The sequence below is a fragment of the Epargyreus clarus genome, unplaced genomic scaffold (assembly GCF_041222505.1).
Source record: "Epargyreus clarus isolate Ecla_fem2 unplaced genomic scaffold, WU_Ecla_fem_2.2 ptg000010l, whole genome shotgun sequence".
Lineage (NCBI taxonomy): Eukaryota > Metazoa > Arthropoda > Insecta > Lepidoptera > Hesperiidae > Epargyreus > Epargyreus clarus.
In genome coordinates, this window is record NW_027332218.1 from 8,822,752 (window position 1) to 8,850,293 (window position 27,542).

General features: G+C 35.5%; 1 protein-coding gene across 1 annotated transcript; it reads left to right on the forward strand.

Moving 5' to 3' along the window:
• On the forward strand, positions 1 to 27,408 carry obe (activating signal cointegrator 1 complex subunit obelus). The gene is made up of 39 exons (XM_073077388.1): positions 1 to 140; positions 1,209 to 1,349; positions 1,711 to 1,969; positions 2,393 to 2,665; positions 3,037 to 3,286; positions 3,698 to 3,878; positions 4,773 to 4,924; positions 5,784 to 5,929; positions 6,365 to 6,565; positions 7,046 to 7,238; positions 8,021 to 8,207; positions 8,626 to 8,752; positions 9,162 to 9,445; positions 9,877 to 9,982; positions 10,547 to 10,771; positions 11,370 to 11,459; positions 11,896 to 12,040; positions 12,962 to 13,098; positions 13,724 to 13,900; positions 14,891 to 15,116; positions 15,530 to 15,671; positions 15,975 to 16,086; positions 16,420 to 16,511; positions 16,800 to 16,876; positions 17,254 to 17,474; positions 17,794 to 17,896; positions 18,218 to 18,407; positions 19,089 to 19,242; positions 19,731 to 19,867; positions 20,360 to 20,576; positions 21,475 to 21,633; positions 22,029 to 22,170; positions 22,740 to 22,930; positions 23,520 to 23,710; positions 24,643 to 24,811; positions 25,181 to 25,468; positions 25,955 to 26,089; positions 26,461 to 26,656; positions 27,225 to 27,408. Exons 2-39 carry the CDS (start codon positions 1,222 to 1,224, stop codon positions 27,371 to 27,373), a joined length of 6,552 nt encoding a protein of 2,183 aa, XP_072933489.1. The 5' UTR covers positions 1 to 140; positions 1,209 to 1,221; the 3' UTR covers positions 27,374 to 27,408.
• Positions 27,409 to 27,542: the final 134 nt, after the last annotated feature.

The window sequence follows — 27,542 nt, forward strand, 5'->3', positions numbered from 1 at the left end:
CTAAATAGATTTAGTTAACCCTACGCAATAAGAAATTATCTGTGCACAAAATAATAAAATTACAAAGGTAGTAACCTAAGCATATTGACTATTGAGTGAGTTCTAATTTACACTGTAAGCGGTTATTACCCGGCTGTAAGGTACTGTTCTATGCATATTTATAATGTATATACCTTACCCAAAGAACAATGGCGAATTTATTGCATTCTGATTCGTTTAATATAGAGTAGAAGTGCTGTCATCATTTTGTAAGACATAAACTTATTAATTGTTGTTGAAAACCCACTAATTACAGTTCTACAGCTGTATATGTGTCTTCTAAAGAGTAAAAGTCCACTACAATGATCAAATGCAGGTTCTAAAACGTGTGAGCATATAGACAGTGTAAGGTATTTCACAACATTGTTACAACACATTTTTAAGTCATTTCGTTTGGAATTACATCGTAACTATACTAATATTATAAAGAGGAAAACTTTGTTTGTTTGATTGTAATGAATAGGCTCAAAAACTACTGGACCGATTTTAAAAATTCTTTCACCATTCGAAAGCTACATTATCCACGAGTAACATAGGCTATATTTTATATGAAATATATTTGATAAATAGATTTTGAGGTGGTACAAAGTTTGCCAGGTCAGCTAATAATAAATAATTACTAAACGGACTTTAATGATGCAAATGTTTATTTCATTAAATGATTGACTATGTCTTGTGGTACAACTTTTGAGCATTGATAACTAATATGGTACTGAAAATTGATTCAGTTCCTACTATTAAAGTTTTCATGAACATCATTTTACTTGTAATCTTGCATATTATCAGAGAAACAAGATAGCAGAATTCTAATATTAAGCAATGTGGAAATAGCCTGTTATGTCTTGCAAGAAGAAAATGCACTTAATATTTGTTATTTATTATGTTTACATATTTCATTGCTATTGTGTCAATATCTTCACTGGAAAGGCTAAAAGTGTAACATGCAAAGAAGCCCCTTTGCATATTACACTTTTAACCAGTGACAATATCATAAAGTACAGTCCCACCAATCTGCTAGTCCACTTTGAAGTTATTGCAAACAGTTGTAGTCATATAATTTGCTATGGTGATGCGATTTATTCCTATATTCAGAGCGGACTAGCAGTTTTATGCAGATTATAACATATTTACACTATTATATGAAACTTACTTGTATATATTATTTTTAGGTAAAAAATAAGAATGTTGGAGCTTCCACGCATCACCAGGGCTCTCCGAGCACACACCCAGCTCGACAAGCCACGCTGCTTAAAAAACACCATCAATCCTAGTAAAATTGCAATACATAATCTTTCCAAAAATGTACAGAGGTCAGTCAAATTTCTTCATCTTACTTCATACTTTTTGAACTCATTAATTAGGTATATTTTTTACAGAATTTACACAGTATTGACCTATATGGATAATTTTGAAAATACTTTTCAATCAATGTCACATTCTCATATAACTATTTGTTGATGATTGTAAAAAACAAAGGATTAATTACAATTAATGTGCATTAATTATAATAATATAATCAAAGTGTTAATCATGCAGTAATACATGATTAAAACTTTCATTATATTGTGGATGTATAACTTTTAATTAACATCAGTTATTTATTTGTGTAGGTAGCTATATGTATGCACTATATTTCTGTGTTAAAATTCTTGTTTTTCTTTCTTCTTCCAGATATAAATCATTCACTGATATCTACAACTACATAAAAGATCATGAACCAGATTCAAATAACATACTAAAATTACTCAATAACGTCAAGGAATCCTCTAAGCTACTAACCGGAGACCAGCCTAATGAGTTAATTGAAGATGCAGCTGTCTTGGTGCTGAGGATGTTCCTTGATCAAGACATTGTGATGCTAAAACATCTATCACAGCTACGGCAGATGTTTGGTTCAGTTCAGTCTTCTACGGCTAATAAGATTTGTGAGGTAAATTTTATTTCTTAAATTATTATGAATGTAGTTGTTAAAATAAATGGATCTTAATCCGCAAATCAGCCAGCTCCACTTTTTGTCAAAATTTGCGTGCAAAAAAGCGTTGAACTAAATCAAAATAAATAAAAAAAACATTTTGAAAAAAAGTGGAGTTGGCTGATTTGCGAATTAAGGTATCGATATGTGTTATTTAAAATTCTTGGTATGATGTATGGCTCAATTCAGTACATATTTCATTGTGTATATGGAAATTACCTTTTCCTTTTTGTTTTTAAATTTTAAATAATTTTTTTTATACAATAATAAGAACACAGAAATATAATAGCTTATTATATAAAGTTTTTTTTTTAATATGAACTTGATACAATTTTAATTCACACAATAATCCTAATTACATTAAACAATCTATTTCTATAGATTGTCACCAAAATATCCAGTGAAATATCAGAAGAAACGAAAGAGTATATCAAGAAGGAAATTGTTGAAAACAAAGAAAACATCAAACTATGGGGAGAGAACATTCAATGCCACTACATACCATACAAGCCTGCCAAAAAACCTTTGGCCAAATTGACCAAGAAGCCAGCCACAGCTAGCCATTTTGTCACAGACTTCTCTATGAAGTATGACACAACTAAGGCCAATCAGGTAAATGGAACCGCGAGTGTGTCAAAACCGCAAGAATCAAAAGTAAGTAATTGTTAGATATTTGAGTGTGTAAGAAGATATATATGTGACATTCCAACTTTACTTACAGAAGTAGTAACAAATCTGTGACTGCTTAAACATCAGCATCAACTACTTATACATGTTTCATGCCAACATATGGCATGAAACATTTATATTTAAAAATAATATCAAATAGCATATTATAATGTTATTTTATAGACCATACTTTAGTGTCAATGTGAGAAATCAAAATTTTAAATATGTTTTTAAATAGGATTTTCCTTAATACACATAAATGTTAATTAGCAAAGTAGTTGATATTGAAAATTATTGTATATCCTCTATGTCAACCCAATTTTGTTCTTACCTTTGATTTCACTTAATCTTTTCAGTTTGGCAAAACCTGGCTAGAAATCAAAGTCAAAGAGCTTTACGAGCACATACCAGAAATATCTGGTTCTGACATTCTCCAATCAATAATTACATTTCTAAACTCACCAAGAAGCAATGATGAGATGCAAAATGACTTGTTTGAATTGCTGGGTTTTGACAAGTTTGAGTTCATTCAAGAAATACTACAACATAGACAAGAGATAACTGAAAGTTTGAGAGCGCCTCCGCAACAACCAACAATACAAGAAAGTAGGTTTATTTTTACTTTTTACTGGTATCAATATATCATACATTACTATTAAATCATTCTCTAATGGTACCAGAGATGCCAGAGATACCAGAGATCTGCCAAAGGTATACCAAGTAACAAAGTTATTGATGTGTCTCAAATCCACCAATATGATTGCTAATCATTGCTCAGCTTAGATCTGATAACTCTAGTATAAAAACATACTTTATTTCCGTCTACTTTAATTTTTTAAATATTTTATAGTAATATGCATATCGTTTTTTGGCCGTATGTACATCATAAATCTTCAAAACTAATGGACCGTTTTCCGCGCAAAATACTAGATATGATATGACATTTTTTCCTCGAAAATAAAAAAAATCAAAATTAAATAACTTGACAGCATACATTAAATGATTTCTATTTTATAGTTGCAGCATTGCTCCCTGAGAACAAAATGCCCCAATACTTGTGCCAAGTGTCAGTGCAGTCCCAGCAAGAGAAAATACTAGCGAAACTTGTGAAGAAGGAAGAGAAGAAATCTAAAGCAAAGAAGAACGAAGAAGATGAAGAAGAACCGGAGCTTAACATTGCACAAATGCGAGCTAGGAGGTATATATCAAAACTATTATAAATATTATATTTCTTCTCTTAGACCCTCTTCGAATACGAATACGCATGGTACAGGTACAATATGATATTCAACATGCAACTTAGATTACTAGAACTACCTTATGTCGCTGATTTTGTAAAAAATCTAATTTAACAGTCAATTATTTATTAACCGATCTCCACAGAAAGAGAGATTATCTATTCGCCACGTATATGTTATTCTTTTTTTATTACGAGTATTATTATCGGTGGTTGTTTGACAGAGAAGATAATTGTAGCAGAATGATTTTTAATCTGTGGTGCAATTGCGGCGCGTTGCGGCGTGGCGGGAGAAATTGAGTTTTGGCGGGAAGACAATTGTCATAGTCGTCATTGTTACAAAATATTTATGAAAATATATCACCTTCCTCTAAATGTTTCTTTTATTGAGATACAATCAAGAAATATAGCTTTATATAATATATTAAATTCGGAGATACTCGTATAATATTTTTATTACTTTTTTTTACTTTTATTGAATTGTTTTTGTTTCTCTTATGAAGTTCAACAGACTTTTGAGTTTAATGGACGCAGAATGGACTACTCGCATTTATAAATGTAGGCCTTTCAAGTCACCCATCAGAATGATAAGAGCTTTGATTATATTCCACCATACAATCCAAACAAAGATACCTACACTTATTTTGAATACCACATTTTTTTTATTGTTGAACTGACGGTAGTGAAAGTAGTCTATGTCACCTATGGACATTTGCAACAACAGAGGAGTCGCCAATGCATCGCCGGCTTTGAAGGAGAGCTCTTTTACACTTTTCTTGAAGAGCCCCATGTCATACATTACTCCGGAAATACCGGAAATAATTATGAATTTACATATCATATGTTTTATTACAGGATAGCAGAGCTAACGAAGCCAGTTGTACCATTTTCTACATCGAGGTTGTCTAGGGACGTAGATCCTGTACTGCAGAAGATATCATACTTCCAAACCAAAGTGCAGTATCCTAATGTATATGACTCCTCATTAAATGCCAAGAATTCTGCTGGTAATGTGTTAAATTGCTATAATATTTTTTTATTAGTTTGAAATAGCAAATAAGCATGCAGTCCATCTAACGGTAAGTAGTCACTGCCGCCCATCAACGTCTATAATTTATAATCAACTCCATGTAGAACAGGGGATCTACCTAAATTCAATTAGGGTTGCCGCATCTGAGATTTAAGATGATCGCCTCATATACTAGTCAGCATTCACACTGTTACATAGAAGTGCAAGAACTGCTTCCCATTAGAAATAGGTATGACAGTAGTACCTTCCCAGTCGAAACGTAATGGTTTGAACCAGGCCCAGGATCTAGAGGGGCAAGCCGGGGCCTATGCCCCAGGGGGGCAAATACAGAGGGCGGCCAAATTCACACTTTACTAACGAATGAACATGGAATAGACATCATTAACTTAACTTAGACCTACACTACGCACGAATATTAATTATTATTCGCGAGGCGCGTAAGCAGTTCAGTAAAAATAAGTATAAATGTATAAATAACTCAGTTTACCTGCTCGTGGCACAAGCTGAGTTTGTCCCTTTTCGGTCGTTGCAACACATATTATGGTAAAAATTGAACTGATGTTTTTTTATTTTATTTTTTTTTATTTTTTTCTTATTTGTTTTATGTTATTTATGTTGTTTTTGTATTTCCGTTATATTTATTTTGTGTTGCAATTTATCCGAATAAAAATGTTTCTTTCTTTCTTTCTAAATGGTCGAGGGCGGCATATTTCAGTTTTTGCCCCACCTTAAAAAAAATAAAGATCCAGGGCTGGTTCGTACACTCGATAGAATTTTTAGTATACTCAAAATATATTTAAAATAAAAAAGTGTATTTAAGGAAAAAACCATTTCAGGTTTTGTATCAGGAATGAAATTAATTCTCCCTGAAAACGCAATAAGGAAAGATAACAAGGAATATGAAGAAGTTATCATACCGAAGAATGAACCAGCGCCTTTGGAAGTTGGTAACAAACGCGTACCAATATCAGAATTAGATGAGGTGAGTTATCCCTGCCTAAAAACAGCAGTGTTAAGCGCTGCTGTGTTCTGGTTTGAAGGGTGTGGTAATGGAGACAATCTTTTCCACTTTTCAGTCTAGTCCTCAGGAGTAGCGGCCCATCTGAGTCCAAGCTCAGATAACAATATCTAATCCTATCTGGGGTTAATTATAGATCTCTATTAGCTGCAGTGGCAACTAACCATCAGGTGGACTGCATGTTTGTCTGCTATTCCTATATTATAAAAGAAGGAATCTAATATCTTGGATTGATTATTGATGTACATAGGATGCAATATTTACTTACCATCAGGCGGACTTCATGCTCTTCTGCTACTCTTATATTATAAAAAAAAATACTTTCGACTAATTAAAAAACAATGTCATTTGTTGTTTCGAAGGATTTAGCTTGTTCAATACAAAAAAAAATCTCTCCAGGTCGGTCAAATGGCGTTCGAAAACATAAAAGAGCTGAACAGAATCCAATCAGTGGTGTTCCAAGCGGCCTACAATACTAATGAAAACCTCCTGATATGCGCGCCCACTGGCGCCGGTAAAACTAACATAGCTCTGCTCACTGTCGTGCACCAAATCAAACAACATATCGAGAATAATGTCATTATGAAGAATAGCTTTAAGGTAAGTATTTTGTAACCACAAGATCCGTAGATAGAGGTAGGTATATGTAGGTCTTAAAATTGGCACGTAGGTTGAAAAAGTATTCCATATAGAGGGTACGGGATGGATGAATGATTGGATTAGTGATGCTAAAATTGGGGTTGGGGATAGTGAAAGGTAGTGGACTTCCAAAGATTAGTGCGTGGGTACATGAAAGAAGGGTAATTAGTTGGGACCTTTTAGTGATTCATAGCTCAGACCATTCAATGTATGCGACAATAGATTTAGCAGTAACTTCAAATGTACCTGTGTTTACTGTGCAAATCTATTAGTGAATGGATGTAGTCCGATAAAATCGTAATTATTAATCAGGCATTACATTCATAAGCAGAATACTTTTATTTTTTATGTACGACGATGATACGACTCCGACTTATCGTTTAAGATAATTCTTATTACATCCTTCATTATTTTAAATTCAATCTTTTTACATTTTCATAGATAATCTACATAGCCCCAATGAAAGCACTAGCATCAGAAATGACGGCTAGTTTCGGTAAGCGGCTACAAGGATTGGGTATTGCTGTCCGAGAGCTGACTGGAGACATGAAGCTCACGAAGACCGAAGTACAAAACACCCAGATGATTGTCACTACGCCTGAAAAGTGGGATGTCGTTACGCGGAAGGGAGCCAGTAAGTTTAGAAGTCGTTTTATATTATAGGAAGTATGATCGAACTTGTTCAATAATGTTTACCATCATAAGCGTAAGGTAAGTGGCTATAAGGGTTGGGTATCGCGGTTCGAGAGCTGACTGGAAACATGAAGCTCACGAAGACGGAAGTGCAAAACACCCAGATGATTGTCACTACGCCTGAGAAGTGGGATGTTGTTACGCGGAAGGGAGCCAGTAAGTTTTACATTAAGTAGGAGTATAATACTATAATGTAACTTCATAAGCAATGTTTTTCAATATTATTAGTATTACCAGATCTATGTCCAACTGTGAGACTTCAAAATCCTGCATCCATTGTTATGTCTAACCCTATAAATAACAAATAATAACTTTATTCCGGACTTAATGTGTCCTTTCGAATCACGAAAATGCTCAAAAACATTAACATATTGTCTTTGGAGGCATCCATTAACTACTTTGGGGAGAGGGGCAATAGTGTTAAATTGAATAAATCATGTTAATTATAATGTGACCAAATGTAGTCTTAACTTTTCTTCTTTTTAACATCAATCCAACATATTTACACTTGAAGCACACATATTGAATAATCTTACGTGAGACTCATGACACCTCACCAGGCGGAAGCGGGGGTCGGAAAATTGTAAAAAGTCTCACGTAATCAATAAATACCACTTTTACTAGCGTGTCGCTTTCAAATCGCTAGTACAATAGCAATGTACCTCTTAAATAAACATAATTGGATCGTATATGTAATAACCTATATTTAATTTTCCATCACAGCGGACACAGAACTAGCCTCAATAGTGAAACTGCTGATCATCGACGAAGTTCATCTACTGCACGGTGACAGAGGGCCCATAGTGGAGGCGATTGTCGCCAGAACACTCCGACAAGTGGAGTCCTCGCAAAACATGATCCGGATTGTGGGCTTGTCTGCAACTCTGCCTAATTATGTTGATGTTGCTAGGTGGGTGCATTATTTTTATATTCAGGGCCGTATTTAGATGTCCTATGTGCATAACAATTTCTTACGCCGTTTCTTCGTAGTGAAAAATCTTAGTACCTGCGATAACTATTTGAGTCGAGAAATATAATTAGAATGGAACGAAAGTGCATATGTGCAAAATGGAATGGATAGGGTTAACATTTTGTAAATAGTCCTATACGATTAAAAGATAACCATGCTAATAGACTCAATAGGAAAACTCTCACATTTACATTTTTATTTCCATTTCAGTGGGAATCAAATACATGATTTTTAATTACAGTCTTTCAGTGATATGCTTTTAAGGATAATTTTAAAAATTTTATTTTTAACTTCAAATATGCTACAAGAGAGGAGATTAGGTGTTTTCCATCTGATCTATTAATTTTGTATATTTTAGATTTCTTCGTGTCAATCCAAATAAGGGCTTATTCTTCTTCGACTCCCGGTTCCGGCCGGTGCCGTTGGAACAACAGTTTATTGGCGTCAAAGAAGTCGGGAGTGGAGGTGGCGGGCATTTGAGACAAGTGAGTATATAAATACAAACAATAAAACTTCTTTGCCATATGATTGCCGTGTTTGCATTCAAGTCTAGTATCAAATAATTAATGGATTGTGAAGTGTAGTATCGAATAATTAATTAATTTTAACTTTTATCGATATTGCAAAGTCGTATCGGTCGAAGGGTATCAGATTGTATGCAAGAATTAACCTTATTACTTAAGTTGCAATCTCTACAGCAATATGAAAACAATACTGAGATAAACGGAGAATCAAAAAATGAAGAAAGTGAGATTATATGTAATTAAAAGATATATTTAAACTTGAAATCGTAAATTAATATTCAATACTCTCTTTGCTTTTATCAATTGAAAATGTTCCTTTCATTCATTCATCGAATGATCCATTCCATTCACAAAATAAACTTTTCCTCAGATAAATACAATGAACGAGATATGCTACGACAAAGCATCAGACATGGTACAAAAGGGCCATCAAGTGATGGTGTTCGTACACGCCCGTAACGCGACGCACACGACCGCTTTAGTACTGAAAGAGATCGCTCAAAAGAAGGGCCACTTGAAACACTTCGAGCCGGAAGATTCCGCAGGGTTCCTGAAAGCTAAGAAGTCGATCTCTAGCAGCCCTAACAAGGTCTTGGGTGAACTATTTGCCTGTGGGTTCGCTTGTCATCACGCTGGTATGCTGAGGAGTGATAGGTGAGTTTTTTTTATAATGTAGGAGTAGCAGACGAGCATGCAGTCCATGATGGTAAGTGGCTACTGCCGCTCATGAAAATCTGTAATCAACCCCAGATAGGATTAGATATTCCTACTTGATGTCGGACATAGATGCGCCGCAACCCCTGAGGACTAAGCTGGAACGTCTCGGAAAAGTATGTCTGCCTTACCACACCCTTCAATAATAATAAAATAAATAATTTAAAAAAAGTGCAACAAAAACCTATTTGCGTAGATGCCAAAAGAAGAGATTACCGGATGCTAAACATTGTTAGATATCACACTCAACAGAGTTTTATTTCAAAATGGACGTATATGCTTCATTATTAATGTTTAATTTTTTCGCAAACAAATAGTATCATGTTTTCTCTTTATATAAACTAAATTTCCCTATATAATACTCGTTTCAGAAATATGGTAGAGAAATATTTCGCCGAAGGTTACATTAAGGTTTTGGTCTGTACCTCCACACTTGCGTGGGGAGTTAACTTGCCGGCACACGCTGTTGTCATTCGAGTAAGTATTAAAATATTAAATTTTTAGTTAGTTCTCATTATACAGTGATATAACAGAAATAAAAATTCATAGAAGTAACATTAGTATAAGCTTACTAATTCATTGGACCAAAGTTACATTTGGATTTACAAAAGTCAGAGACAATAAATTTTGATTTATATTTATTTTATTTTAGTAATTTGATAGAAAAATTACACAAAAACATTTTTATATTTCTTAAATGTGGCGGTGATATAGTCCGCACCGAACTTCTAGTCCGCTCTGAAGTTGTTGTTCGAAGGCTTAGTTAGCATATACTCCTTAACGTAAGGGCGCACTAACGCAGCTATGCACCCGCGGGCAGCAGGGGGTGCGGGGGGGTCCCGCGCTATCTTCATCCTGCTACAATTTGCAATTGCGACGCGACTCGTTTCTATAATCGGAGTGGACTAATTGTCTGGCATGGAGTATACCTCTTAAAACGAACCATACTGCCTTTACCACCATACAAACATTTACACATTATCCAATTCTCTATTATATTCTTATCTACATTTAATTTTATTAATGAATTAATTATTTCAGGGTACAGAAATCTACGACCAAAGCCACGGTACATTCGTAGACCTAAGCATACTGGATGTGCTCCAAATATTCGGTAGAGCGGGCCGGCCGCAGTTCGATACGTCTGGTACCGGCATTATCATTACGTCACACGACAAACTGACGCACTATCTCAAGTCTATGACGAACCAGTTCCCGATTGAGAGCAACTTTATTAACCTTCTGGCGGATAATTTGAATGCTGAGGTAAGTTTGGTGATACATGAAAATTATTAACATAACATGAAGGCTGGCATTAGCCTGAGAGCCATTCATTAATTATGTAAGGATCTCGAGGGGGAGGGGGGTTGAATAAACCTCTGCATATCCTTTGTTCGTGGACCTAAGCATACTGGATGTGTTCCAAATATTTAGTAGAGCGGGCCGACATGTCTAGTTATGGCATTATCATAACCTCACACGATAAACTCTACACGTCTGGTACTGACATTATCATGACGTCACACGACAAACTGACGCACAATCTCAAGTCTATGACGAACCCTATTGAGAGCAACTTTATTAATCTTCTGGCGGACAACTTGAATGCTGAGGTAAAGTTAATAGTATGGACTGATTATTGATATGATGTAGTCAGTTAGTATTAATAATGTTCTCAATACAGAACAAGCCCTTTGAGAATACTACATTAAAGGCTCTTGCTTATTTTTTGTTCATTTTCTTTACAAATAAATCGTCCGTGTGTGGTACCCTCTGTCCTCACGTCCTTAGTAGGTACCCTCTAAAATCGATTTTATAATATTATATTTGTTATTATATATTATTAATATACTTTATTTTTTAGGTTGCGCTTGGAACAGTCACAAACATCGATGAAGCGGTGGAGTGGCTCAGTTACACGTACCTGTTTGTCCGCATGCGAATCAATCCAATGGTAAGAATAAGTTAGAGACATTTTGTTTATCAATATCTCTATATATAAATATCTAGAGCTGACAAAAACATAAAATTCAAATGTGATGATTGCCAGTGTAAACTCCTGGCCTAATGCAGTGATAGCCTAGTGGTTAAGAAACCCGGCCTCTCGATCGAGGGGTTCAAGGTTAAATCCCAGGCACGCTCTGATTTTTCAATGTTATGTGCGTATTAGAAATTAATTATCACTTGCTAAACGTTGAAGGAAAACATCGTGAGGAAACCTGCATACCTGAGAGTTAAAAAAATATATCAAAGATATGTGAAGTCTACCAATACGCACTTGGCCAGTGCGGTGGACTATGGCCTAATCCTTCTCATTATGAGAGAAGACCCGTGCCCAGCAGTGGGACAGTAATGGGTTGATGATGAAACTTCTAATGAATATATTTTAGGTGTATGGGTTAACATACAATGACGTGCAAGACGAGCCGATGCTAGAAACAAAGCGACGGGAACTCATCACCGCGGCCGCCATGCAGCTCGACCGCACGCATATGCTGCGATACAACGAGCGTACCGGCGATCTCAATGTCACGGGTATGTGCATGCATACTTATATTGTAAAACTTGTATTTGTAATTAGAACTAGCTAATTAGAGACAAAGCGACAGGAGCTAATCACCGCGCCGCGCAATTACTGTGTTACAACGAACGTACTCACGATTTCAACGTCACAGGTACATGCATGCATACTTATATTTTACGCTGCGCATAGACGAATACGTGCGAATAGAAATATTTGTGATAGTAATTTATTCGGGTATATTCAGTACTCACTGCAATGCTCGTACGTTCGTTCGGAGTGTTGGTATTTAGCACAAAACCAAAGGATTATTCGTCTCTATTCGTGACGTTTATACACCTAGTTTTTAGGCGAGTTATTAAGCGGATTATTCGCGAGTATCGAATGTTGCATTATACAAGCATAGCCGCTCTGTGACGAACTAGTGTTAGAGACAAAGCTCATCACCGCGGCCGCCATGCAGCTTGATCGCACGCATATGCTGCGGTACAACGAGCGTACGAGCGATCTGAACGTTACTGGTACGTACATGCATACGTGCCGTGTATTAAAAGTATCCGTACTATGTGATTAGATAAAAGTTTGTCATCAGACGTATCGATCAGCATGATCAATCCTGATAGGATTCCAGTCCTTTGTAATTAATATTTATTTTGTTAAAATATTTGTATTCTACTAGTTATACCTTAGTTTATTTGTTTTTACCGTAACTGCAAAGGGTCATTTTTTTGTAATTATGTATATCTTATTCTTTGGTACACCCTACAGCCCAAAGGGCTTGACGGATTTTAAGGTTTTATAAGGTGTCGCTGGTTTTGACTAAATTATAGGAGTAACAATAGGCTATAATTTAAGCAGCCTTTATTGTACATAATTAATGCTAGTTTGCTCAAGTTATTTCAATGCAGCACTACATTTGTGTTTGTCTTCCACAGATCTGGGCCGCACCGCCAGTCACTACTACATAACGTGTGAGACCATGGAGGTGTTCAATTCGATGGTCAGAAAGTCTATGACTCAAGGTTACGTGCTCGAAATGCTTACGAGATGCTCCGATTTCCAACAACTTAAAGTAAGTATATGTAATAAATTATGAGTCAGTAATAAAATGACATGATAAAAGCAGTGATAAAAAAATCTCAAATGTATGTGAAGTCTACCAATACGCACTTGGCCAGTTCGGTGAACTGTGGCCTAATCCCCCTCATTCTGAGAGGAGACCCGTGCCCAGCAGTGGAACAATAATAGGTTGCTGATGAATGATGATGATGAATATAATAATTATTATTTCAATAACCGTTTGGGCTACGTATTGACCTACTATCAACCAATTTTAATGGAATTTTATAGCGAATATTAACAAGTTAAAAATTATAACTTAACACTAACTCCAGATAGGATTTAAGTCTTAACTGAGGTCTGCCACTGATGCGTCGCTGTATGTGACTTTGTACAAGTCTGAATCAGAGAAAAATAATGTCCCATTTGTCATATAAAATGTTATATTATGTTATTGTTTTAATAAGTCTTACCTTAAGGTTATGATTTTTATTAGTAAAAATATGCTAACACATAAAAATCCAATCCAATCATTTTCGCGTGAAACTCTTTGAAACTGGCAAACATTAACTTCATTCGTATTTAAAACACCATGTTTATGTGATCTTTGACATTTTTACTACTTTATAATTTTCTAGGTAAGAAAGGAAGAGCTCTCAGAGCTATGGAATCTCCAAGACGAGTACTGTGAACTGCGTATCGAAGATCCACCTGAGGATATACATTGGAAGATTAATATATTGTTGCAAACTTACCTTTCACGAGGACGGGTCAATGTATCTTCGCTGCAATCGGATTTGAATTATATTAGTCAGGTATGAGTTAATTTTTATTGTGGGGTCTATGTAGATTTTGGTAATGTAGAACGAATTATATGTATAAAAAATAAAATGAACACGAACATACTTCGCTAATATCTTCGTAGATTGCGTACTCTTATTTATCAAATTTCTATATGTAATAACTTATATCATATTAAGTATGTAAAAAATAAAGTAGGTTATGATTCTATTATCAATTAGTCGCGAAGGCATCTCCGGGTAATAAGACTGAGTGAATAAATTGCCAGGCCTAAAAGATACATTATCAAGTTACACGACACGTTCTCGTCATGTTGACATGATGGTTCGATTCCTTTTGAGATACCCTCTTATAACCAATTGAAATAATATAAAATATATGAGACACTAGCGACATTACGATGTTTTTCATGTAACAAAAATAATAATTATTTGTTTGTGTATGTGTAATCATACCTTACAAGAGAACTTGTATTTATATATGTTTAATTGTCTATGGAGAGGCTCTGTTTATGACAACTTGACATGCCCTTTTTTTTTTTTTTTTGTTCACGATGGGGAAACCTTCAAAAGGTACCCGGCGCCGTGGGAGCGACGCAGGGTTATGTGGGATTTTTACCGCACTAAAACCCCCCCGGTGGCCGTCCTCAGCGCTGCGTAGAGGGCTCCGGGATCTCCAAAGGAACGCAACCGGAGTCCTCTTAGCGCGTTGCCCCGTCGGGCTCTGCCCAGGTGAGCTTGATGCTCGCCACACCATCTGGTGTGTACGACGGTATGCGACCACACATACCGCCGCCCTTCCCGGGGTCGCTTACCGAGCGGTTCGAGCTAACTTGACATGCCCTACGTTTACAATTTGTAGGTCAAGCTGATTCTAAAATTTTTAAACTGTTAACTTTTATATCATTCCCTTGATAAAACTCAATATATAATAAATTAGTTAATAAAAGTTATTACTTAAGTTACCTTAAGTTATTACTCACAGACTTATTATATACTTTTCAGAATGCGGTCCGTATAGTCCGAGCGCTATTCGAGATAACTCTACGCAAGAACAACGCATACATGGCTGGTCTGTACCTCAAAATGGCCAAGATGATGGAACTGCAACTATGGGACTTCTACAGCGATATGCGGCAGTTCAACTGCTTTCCCAATGAAGTGCTGAAGCATATAGAGTATCCGATGCTGAAACCAGATCAGATAAGAGATATGGATTGGAAGGAGTTAGGTATGTTATCTTAACACCATAGATATGTTGGTAAAATCTACGGCTTAAAATGCAAGTCCAAACTTTTTTTTTTTTTAAATAACCGATTTTTTTTAAATTATTCATATTTACAAAAGAAAATTTCCCATTTATATGGTTAAATTTAAAATAAAGTATTTTTTTTATTTTAAATTTATTTATATATAGCTTTTTCTATAACGTTTTACAAGTCATTCTTTATCAAAATATTATCGCTAACTACGATAGACCTAGCCTTTATCTTTTTAATAAATATGTTACTGATTTTAATAATCATTTAAAATTTTATTAGGTTCGAGCATACAAATATATTCAAGGAAATTCCTAGGCACAAAAATTGCGATAAGTACCTGTCAATTTCATTATTAACATTAATAGAAATATTTTTCATCTAGGTGATCTCATACGGAACCCAAAGACAGCGCGACACATGAAGAAGTGTGCAGATGAGTTCCCCCTTTTGGAAATGGAGGCGAGCCTGCATCCCATCACTAGGACGGTACTGCGGATTCGTCTCACCATTACACCTGATTTCAGGTCAGTATGCTGTATATAATTGGTATAAATTTACGTATAAAAATATAAAAATGTCGGTGATTCAAATAACAGACAATGTTTAAGCTTATATGCTTATTTTTACTGTACTAAGATATTTTAATGTATGGAAACAAACGTGCAATTGCCTGTATACGATAATCATAGAAATGGCTGAACCTATTTTGATGGAACTTTTACTCAAATAAGTGAATATGAAATATGAGCTGTAATTAAATCAAAGAGAAATTGTATTATTTTACTAAATTAAAATAACAAGTACATAAAGTTATAAATTAATTTTAGATGGAGTGACAAATACCACGGTAAGGCGCCCGAAGCGTTTTGGATATGGGTGGAAGATCCCGATACAGACATCATGTACTATCACGAGTACTTCCTCATTACTAAGAAACAGGTTTGTTTGTGGTAATTGTTAAGAAATAAGATTGTTTACGTACAGTTCCTACGATAAAACAATATTGTTAATCTTGATTGCTGAAAAATAAGTTAAACAGTAAACAAAAACTTATTTTTTACTCGTAGCCCCTTTTAAAAAAATGTTTTTTGTAGAATTATTTACAATTTACATAAATCAGTTACATAATTAATTATAAAAAAGATTGCTAAAGATCTGTAATAAATAGAGTATTTTGGAGGTGTCCTTGGGCGACAGTTAACATAAATAGATTGTATGTTCTTTTGATATTACTATTTTATAAATCAATAATATTAATCTTTCACACTATAGGTTATAACAAGGGAACCACAAGAGCTGATAATAACAATACCGATATCAGAGCCTCTACCACCGCAATATTACATCAGAGCAACTTCAGAAAGGTGAGACTAATACCTTTTGCAATATATAATGAAGTTAGTTTCAAAAATCATATAGTTAAACAAACTCGAAAGTAAATATGTTGAACTATAGGTTTATGTAGTTCAAGTATGGTGAAATTTTCTTGCAAAGTGTTAGAAACTATTTTTTTATTAGCATTTAAGATTTGTTTAATAAATAACTTTTTACGCTAATAAACATAATTTTAATTACTTTTCGGTCTTTCTAATATGTAAAATCAAATTTTAAAAATGATCGGAATAATAACAGATAATGTAATTCGATTCCAGGTGGTTAGGTTCCGAAAGTGTTTTACCACTAACGTTCCAGCACTTGATACTACCGGAGACGCACCCACCGCACACAGGTAATCTTAATTACATACAAATTAAAAAAATATACAGCAGAACATTTAAAAACCTCCTTTTTAGAAAACTTTTTTTAGAAATTTTCTTAGAGATAAAATAACTCTTATTTCAGTGTTTGTTAGCGATTTGGCACGAAGAGGATTCCGGGTTCGATTATAAAATTATGAATTTAGATTTCTTACTTGTTTTTGTAACTATACGACAAGATGACTACGTCTTTGTGTGTGACCAAACATCTATCCATGCACCAAATCATAATGAGGAGATAAAAATGTAGAAATTCTACAGCGGTCTCCAGTAGAAAGCATTATATTTGTTGTATTTTTGGAGAACGGTAACGTCATACATAATATGTCTTTATATTCTTCAATTCCAGATTTATTAGAACTACAGCCCTTACCAGTGACAGCACTGAACAACTCGTCCTTCGAAATGCTGTACAAATTCACCCACTTCAATCCGATACAAACGCAAATATTCCATTGTTTGTATCATACGGACAATAATGTACTACTGGGTGCACCTACGGGCTCGGGGAAGACTATTGTAGCTGAAATAGCTATGTTTAGGGTCTTCAACCAGTACCCAGGCTGTAAGGTAAGCGGATATAATTTAGAAAGTTGATACTAGATGGCGCTGTTCCATGATTTTGGATTTAAATGTCGTTTTGATTAGTGTTTTGAATCTGAAAGTTTGTGTGATTTGATTTAACGTATTTTTTAGGAAACACAATTACATTATGAGCATTGAATATAGTTCGAGATGAATAAAATAAAAATATATAAATAATAAATGTTTGAAGTACTTTCGAGTATTACTTATGTATTTTAATCACTTATAGACATTACTTATTATGTAAAAAATTGTAACATAACAATGTAGATTTAATGTATACTTTTAAATCTAAATATTTCAGGTTGTATACATCGCACCACTGAAAGCACTAGTAAAGGAACGTGTCAAAGACTGGAAGATACGTCTTGAAGACAAACTTGGCAGAAAAGTAGTTGAACTGACAGGTAATTTGATTTGAAATTTAATTTTTGATTGGATATGTTCAACACTCTTTAGTTTAGGTTCCTTTTTACCCAAATATACGCACTCCGGCAGCGTGTTTTCTAAATAATAATTTATAAAAATAATTCAAGGCTTCAGTAAATTGAGAAAGTAAAGGGGAGGGACTAAAGAGTAACTTAGACTTAATATAATAAAAAAAAAAAAACAAAAATTCGTGACAGGAGTGATACCTGTAGAATAGTTAAGTAACATATAGCATTAAAACCAATTGTTTGAATATATTTAGTTATACGTAAAATACACATTATTTTCCATTTAAACAGGTGACGTATCCCCCGACATTCGAGCGATCAGAAACTCCCAAGTCATAGTAACGACTCCGGAGAAATGGGACGGCATCAGTCGTTCGTGGCAAACCAGAAATTACGTACGAGATGTTGCGTTGATAGTCATCGATGAAATACACTTGCTGGGAGAGGACAGAGGGCCGGTGTTGGAGGTTATCGTGTCCAGGTAAGACTTTGTAATGCGTTAACTAAAGCAGTTAATGTTAGCAAGATGCCGGAGAAATGGGACGGCATCTGTAATTCGTATTGCGCTGATTGTCATTGATGAAATACACTTGCTGGGGGAGGACAGAGGGCCTGTGTTGGAGGTTATCGTGTCCAGGTATTATGACTTTGTAATGTGCTAGCTAAAGCAGTTAATGTTAGCAAGATGCCGGAGAAATGGGACGGCATCTGTAATTCGTATTGCGCTGATTGTCATTAATGAAATACACTTGCTGGGGGAGGACAGAGGGCCGGTGTTGGAGGTTATTGTGTCCAGGTAATGTAACTTTGTAATGCGTTAACTAAAGCAGTTATGACTTTATAATTTATTAGTACTAAAATAGTGAAGAACTAGGTGTTTAAAAATCTCACACACTGCCAATTAGTGGTCGTTCAGGTATTACGTCGACACCGGAAAGGCTCATTGAATATCTTATTCTTGATGACGTGGGCAGAAGGGTCTGAATGGTGGTAACTTCAGCAATATTCATATATTCTTTCAGATTTATTTTATAAAAAAATTTAGGTTATAATTCCAATTTTTAAAATGTGTCAGCATAAAGAAGGGGTGAGAGTTTTTTTCACTTTTCCTAAAATGGGAAAACTTAACTTTGACTTAAAAATAATAAATATTCTGTTACAGGACTAATTTCATCGAATCACACACTTCAAGGCGTCTGAGAATAATTGGTCTGTCCACGGCGCTTGCGAATGCCAAAGATTTGGCCAACTGGCTGAACATTGGCGAAATGGGGCTCTACAACTTCAGACCTTCTGTGAGGCCGGTGCCCTTGGAGGTAAGGAACGTGTTTGTATAATAATGGTCTTTTAAGTAGTAGAACCTGTGTTTGAAGCTATAACTGTCATATGACGGCAATGTTGCTTGTTTAAGAGGTAATCAGTCCTTAACATAACGTACCGGCTCTGTCTCGTGCGACACTTTTTGAGGGCAGACTGCAGCCCTTTCTATTTTATACGACTGGACTTTTGTCTCCATAACTACTTTAATGTTTTTGGTCGTCATTATTTACAAATATTTTGATTGAATCATTCATGATTCCTACAAGAAAAGCTTTTTAAAATGTCCATAATAAGAATCCAACAATTTCGACTAAAACATGTTACGGAAGAAGGTACGGCGCCTTACAAAAGACATTTCAACTTGGCCTGTAAGATTAGCAAAGATTCCGTGGTTGAATTATCAGTTATTCCGTGATCGATTGTAAATTTTAATAAGCGGCGTTGATCATGGTAAATTGTTAAGATAATATAATATTGGCCACAGGTCCACATATCGGGTCACCCAGGCCGGCACTACTGCCCGCGGATGATGACGATGAACAAGCCGACCTTCCAAGCCATTCGCACACATTCCCCATGTGCTCCGGCACTCGTCTTCGTGTCCAGTAGACGGCAGACCAGGTAATATGGATGTTTGCTTTAGAAATTAGGTATTCCCATCCGATAGTAGTATAAGAAAAAATATTGTAACTTATTTATAAGTGCCTATACAAAATAAATATATTTATAATAATAACCTGTCAGATCTATAAACAAATTACCGAAATTGTCCACTAGTTGCAAAACAACATAATCAATTCTAAGCAACATGATACGCATCGGTAAATATGTCTGAACATAATACTTTTGCAATGTATATCATAAAAGTTTTATAAATGCATAGAACAATAAAATATAGAAGAAAACAACAACATGTACAATATCTATATTCTACATAGAATATAATCTATGGACTAGAGATGTCCAAAGATTATATTCCTCAGATTATATTGTATTGATACATTAGTTACATTCACATACCTCTGAAAACTTTTTCTCAGGTATGCAGGTTTCATTCACCGCTTAGCAGGTATGCAGGTTTCATTCACATATTTTCATTTTGTACCCCATAAGGTTAACAGCCCTCGACCTCATCGCGTACTTAGCAGCGGAAGACAACCCAAAACAGTGGCTTCACATGAAGGAATCAGAGATGGAGCAAATTTTATCAAATATCAGGGAATCGAACCTGAAACTAACACTCGCATTCGGTATTGGCATACATCACGCGGGTTTACACGAAAAGGACAGGACTACGGTGGAAGAGCTGTTCATAAATCAGAAAATACAAGTACGATATTAATTTTTATTGTTAAAGCATAGATAAGTATAGATATCTCACCGCCTTGTAATTGAAATAAACCATTAAATGGCTTAATGGCTGCCATTGCGTAATTTACGCGGAACAATGCCGACATTTGCAGTTAAGTGGTCGAAGAAAAAGAGCGGAGAAATATCGTTTCATTCGTAAATGGTCCAAAAACTTTTTTTTTTAATATTCTTCAAACACGAAAATAGGTAATAGTGACAATTTCAATTGTCAAAACTGGTTACATTCTCTTGTTAGGAGTGAGTAATCTTTACTAATCTATGTGTTAAAGTATCATTTTTTTTAACTTCAGAGCTCATATTATTATAATAGTGCTGCCCTACTGCTTACAGGGTAGTAATCTTTGGCCGACGTCAGGTTTTAGTGTAAAACTGAATGATGTTGATTGCTGATGTTTATTCCCATGAGAGCTAATTTGAAGCTCCTATAAATATCTATCGACACCTTCATACAGAGTACAACAACTTAACAATATTATATTAGAAGGTGGTAGAACCCTTTTTGATTCGACTCCGGCGGCACCACGGCCACACTTATTTCTGCCTCATAACAGCAGTGTTCAGTACTGCTGCGTATTAGTTTAAAAGATGTGGTAAGTGAGACATACTTTTCCGTGGTGTCCCAGCTTAGTCCTCAGGGGTAGCAGCGCATCTGTGTCCGACCTCAGATCCTATCTGGGGTTGATTACAAATGTCCACAAGTGTCAGTAACCACTTACCATTAGGTGGACTGCATGCTAGTCTGCTACTCCTATATTTAAAAAAAATGTTCTAATTAAGAATAAGCATGGCTTCCGAAGGCGAATCCTTCTACCACCTTCATTTATACATGTATCAATTTTCTAATCTCTGTATTATAGGTGCTCATCTGTACAGCAACACTCGCGTGGGGAGTCAACTTCCCAGCGCATTTGGTGGTCATCAAAGGTACCGAGTACTTCGACGGGAAACAGAAGCGATATGTGGATATGCCCATCACTGATGTACTGCAAATGATGGGACGGGCGGGGAGACCGCAGGTATGGACTATGTTCGCTGTGAACACAACAACACATACACATTCGTACGTACATACGCACAAACGTGTACGTGTTCGTACGAACATAATTGTCCTTACGCACATTCTTAATATTCAATCTTTCCAATGTTTTGCGTACCAAGATCAACTTCGACATTTTTTTCAAATCACAGATTGTTTATTAATAACGGCCGGTAATGTATGTACATTAAATCTGGATGTAGATAGATGTTATTGTAGATATGTATATTCATGACATCTAAAAGAAATGTATGGTTACACAATTCCTTTGAAAAGTATAATTACTTGTGCGTACGTATCACTTTAATAAAAATCAATCTTAAATAATATGAACATCAGCTTGGTTATTATATATAATTCACATTGTTATAACAGTACGACAACGAGGGTGTTGCAGTGGTGCTGGTTCACGATCAAAAGAAGAACTTCTACAAGAAGTTCCTGTACGAGCCCTTCCCAGTGGAGTCCAGTCTGCTCAGCGTATTGCCTGACCACTTGAACGCTGAGATTGTTGCTGGTATGATTCGTTGTTAAGTATTTCTGTGCCACTGCTGGGAAAATCTGTAAATGTGGTACATTTGGCGTAATGTGATAGTATCTTTCTAGTCCAACAATATCAATGACACCCATTTCATACTCCTGATTAGAGCAATGTAAATTACTTATGACATAATGAGTCCTAAAGCCAAAGAAATTTAACCAAACATGTATAGTACATGTAATGAATTTCGGTCTGAATATCTTTAAAATTTGTAAATGTTTATAGCTCAGGTTTAAATATGTAAACTTATAAGGCTTATATGATTTGAACGAAACGAAAATAACAATGGGACATACTCATTGTTATTACTTAATATTTAAAAATATTACTTGTTTTTCCATCGTCGTTGATTTATTTCCGTCCTAATTCTGAGCACAGATTACCTACTCATAATAAAATAATGTATGGTCTACTACGCCAGCCAAATGTGACCCCCTTTGAAAGATTATAATTCCTATAAGACTCCTTGGTCTTTGAACGATCAAAAACAGAATCTATGAATTATTTTATTTCATTTTATTATGGTATTATATATTTTTCCACAGGCACAGTCCAAACAAAGCAAGACATCCTCGACTACCTAACATGGACGTACTTCTTCCGGCGGTTGCTGAAGAACCCGTCGTATTACAACCTGGAGAGCTTAGAACCCCAGGATGTCAACTACTACCTCTCCAACCTAGTCCAGACTTCGCTGGACTCGTTGGCGAGTGCCAGTTGTGTTGAGATTGAAGAGGTAATCGAATCGTGTTAAGATTAATATTAATATTGATACCATACATAAGTATAGATATCTCACCTTGTAATTGAAGGAAGTCATTATATGGCTTAAACGGCCATCTGCTGGGCACGGGTCTCCTCTCAGGGTGAGAAGGATAAGGCCATAATCCAACGTACTGGCCAAGTGCGAATTTATAGATTTCACATACGTTTGAAAAATGTTTTGTTAAGTTTTCTCTGGTATGCAAGTTTCCTCACGATGTTTTCCAAGCGTTAAAAAATAATAATCAATAATCAATTTATAATATGTATATAACTTTGGAAAATCAGAGGAGTGTACCTGGAATTTGAATCTCGGACCCCTCGATTAAGAGGCGGCTTTTCAACCACTAGAATATCACTGCATATATAATATACTTACGTTTTAAGCGTTAATTAGTTAGCAATAAACTTATAAGAAGATTTGAGGCTAATGGATTGAGTTTACCGTTCGGGTTTGTCAGAGTTGAATTCAGATTTGTTCAAATCATATCATAACCTTATAAGTTCAAACTAAATCTTCCAATTAAAAATTTAATGAATATTTAAATAAAACTTAATTTCAGGACCAACGCACAGTAAACAGTACATGGATGGGCCGCATCGCCTCATACTACTATCTGTCGCACAAAACAATGGCGCACTTCAGCTCTAACCTTAAAAGTGATCTGAAAATTGATGACCTACTGCGAGTACTGTCTGACTCCGAGGAATACGCCACGTTACCTGTGAGGCATAATGAAGATGTGCTTAATGGGTAAGTTTATTTAGCTACCGACTTATATCCCACTGCTTGCCATAGGTAGAACACAACTGGGAAAGCCTGAAGCATGTTCCACCGCGCTGCTTATGTGTTGATAGATAAGAATAAGGATTAGTTAGTAGATTAGTTGACCATTTTAATATATACCACTGTTCATACTGAAGACAAGAATAATTGAAATCATATTAAAATAATCGTATATATCTTTTTCGCGAACGGGACATAGTCAATCGCTGTTTACCAAATTGCTAACTGTATAAATCTCATTTTTTTTGTAAATTTTGTAAATTTCGATCCTAATCAAACTACGCATTCTCATATTCTCAAACGCATCTGTGTGAGTACTGTGAATCTGAACATGCTAGATTTAACAAACAATACTACGATTAATTTTCAATGGGCATGATGACAGTATTGAAAAATCGAAGAATAAATGATTTACTTAAAAACAATATGTTGAAAGCATTCTCAAAAATAGCCCAGTTTTAATAAAAACTTTAGGATTGTTGATTATATTTTCAATAAAATAAAAGTATAAATTACTGCAGTCGGCCATCTTGTCTAAAACGCTAATCGGGGCGAAATGACGTCATTTTTTGGTGTGTCACTTTATTGCTTGAACTTTTCTATGAGGTATTGAAACGTGACGTCACTCGCGAACGCCATGACACCCGTGAGCGTTTTCTCGCTTAATTCAAAATTTGTTTTGAAAATGCTAATATTTCCGTGAATACTGAATTTATTGCTGAAATAATACGATTTTTGGAATCAGTAGACATGTACCTACATTATAGAAAGGGAGTTCAAAATTTGTCATCATGCCCATTCTTGACGTTCTATCTTCGTACTTAGGAATAGCAATAAATTTTTTGCAGTAACTTTACACACACGTTATATATTTCAATGACTATTTTATTTTTTTCCAGTGAACTCTCCCAGCAATGCAAATTACCAGTGGACTCTCTAACTCTGGACTCGTCGAATGTTAAAGCGTTCTTGTTATTGCAAGCGCATCTCACGAGGTTACCGCTACCCAATACGGATTACCTCACTGATACCAAATCTGTTCTTGACCAAACTATACGAATTATTCAGGTAAGAATGTACATGTAATTCGTATAATAATAATAATGAGAATGCATATACACGTAACTAAAATAACGTTGAAAATGAATGAACGATTTAATTGAAAATAGAAATAAAAGAAACACTTGACTCTAGGAATTTTGAAAATGCCAGATGTTAAACAATCAGGGCTTCGATTTTGAAATTATCAATTTAGATCTATTTCTGGTCGGACCTTTTTTGTTTTATTTTGTTTTTGTGTTTTCAACTCTTGAGAATTGCTTTGTGAAATAATTAAAAATATTTACTTGGATTTTAATTAACTTATTTCTGGTGTAATAAAGTCATAATAGATGTCAAATTAAGAGTAAGTAATCTTCTTCTATACAAACCCCATAGGCAATGATAGACACGTCAGCTGAGAACGGTTGGCTGTCCGTCTGTATATCCTGCCAGATGTTAATGCAGTGTATAGTGCAAGCTCGCTGGCCGAGCGACTCCGCACTAACAACTCTACCCCACGTAGAGCCCCAGCATCTCTACATGTTCTCGCAAATGGCGAAAGATACGAAGAAACCATGTACGACGCTGAATGGGTTGAAGGTCGCCTGTATGAGGGATTATGAGCTGCTAGCCAAGTATATGAGGAGGGAGTTTGAAGAGAATTATATTGAGCAGGTTCATAAGGTGAGCATTTGTGTGTTTGGTAGTTTTGTCACATGAATATACCAGACGTCGTTCTGGTTTGTCATGCAGAAATTACCGGGTTCGATTCCCAAGACTTCTGAATAAATGATTTATGGATTTAAATGTTCTATACTCACCATATTAGGAGTCTCAGTGTGCAGTTATAAGTATAGCGAGCTCAAATTTAGCCATTTTTTCTCCCAACAACTAAATTTCATAAAAGTTTGCTTGCGTGCTTCGAAAGACAAGTTGACAAATTGACTTGTCTTTTATATCATTGAATAGTACTACTTAAACCTTGTTTAACTATGCAAATGTCTTCTCATATCTGTCTACACCAATTATCATTGAAACAGCAAGGCCAAGATATTTTAGGCTTTTTTCCCTTAAATAAAACTCGTACTTAGCACTGGCGTAAAAGAAAGTTCGTCGCCAGTCACAATCTCCGAAGAATTTGAGAGTATTGTATTTATCGTTTATTTCCAGGCAATCTGCGACTTGCCAACTCTAGACATAAAGTTAAGTGTCCGAGGGTTGTGGTTCGACAGTGACATCGAGCAGGACAAGCGGCTGCACCAACCCCCGAACAGAGAGCAGTGGATGCCTTTGCATGCTGATCAGGTATTTGTGATAGAAATGAGGGAGGGGTTTGTTAGGTACTTGGTAGCAAAACTGACTTAATAGATGGTCAGACAGAAGTTCCTGGCGTTATCCTTATGGATTAAGATGAAGTTCTGTAAAATTGTGAATATTTACTAACTTTATCGAGTATAATCGCTTTGTCGCTTTTGTAAAATCAGTCTCATAATTTCTCTCAAAAGGCCACACGAAATTTGAGTTCAGAAATTAGAACGATAAAAAAGTATTTTTTAAACTCTGAGGTTTTGTTTCAATTCCTTTAATCGAACGTCTTTCTAATTAAAACAATTATTACTCATGATTTCTCGTTAAAAACTAAATGTTATTTACATACGATTTGTTTGCCACACCAGGAATACACATTAGTTGTAGAGTTGCAACGCAGAGGGGGCAACCCGAACAACGTGCTCTGTCCACGATTCCCGCGCGGCAAGAACGAAGGCTGGTTCCTCACGCTCGGCACCTTGGAGTACGGAGAACTTCTTGCCTTGAAGAGAGTTCCGGCTAAAGGCTCGAACCAAATCACCTTCTACTCACCTTCGCAGAAAGGTAAGTTTTACTTTATTTTTGTTTACACAACAACACCTGCTTTATAAAACCTAACTGACCGGTACATTTTGGTTCTTATCTTTTATATCAGCAGATTAATAATCTTCAAGTGAGAATCAGGATACGTTTAATAGGGTTTGTAAGTACTGCAACTAAGGGGCAGTCCACATAGAAAGCTATAAAGTCTTTCACCCAACACTTATTTTCCACGAACGATTCAGTGCAGTTCTATAGCCTTCTGTAAATTTAATTAATGTCATCGTCGACCAATTATTGTCACACTGCTGAGCACGTGTCTTCTCAGAATGAGAAGGATAACGCCATAGTCGATCGTGGTGACGATGTGCCTATTCTTAAACTTTACATACTTTAAAGATCTCAGGGATCAGAAGCAGGTTTCCTCATGTTTTTTTCCTTTACCGTTAAAGCTAATACGCACATAACTACGACAAATCAGAAGTCTAGGATTTGAGTCTCGATAGAGAGCCCGAGGTCACCACTAGGTTATCACTGCTATTTAATAATTAATGTAATATTATATTACTAATATAATTTAATTCCATTACAGGCCGTCTGATTTACACGATATACATATTGAGCGACAGTTATATGGGGCTGGATCAACAATATGATCTCCAGTTTGAAGTCCTAGATCCTCTGCCAGAAGAAACGGTGCAAAAAGTGTATGATGCTACCGACAAAGTTATAAAGGAATAAGCATATTTATAATAAATTATTTTATTACAGTTTAACTTGTGTTTTATTAATGTGCATCTCATCTAAAGTTACCAATGTTCTTGTAGTTAGACGGCATAAGATGCAATATCTTAAAACAACATTATACCTGCCTGGTAACCACTATCAACGGACATGATTTCATGCTGTA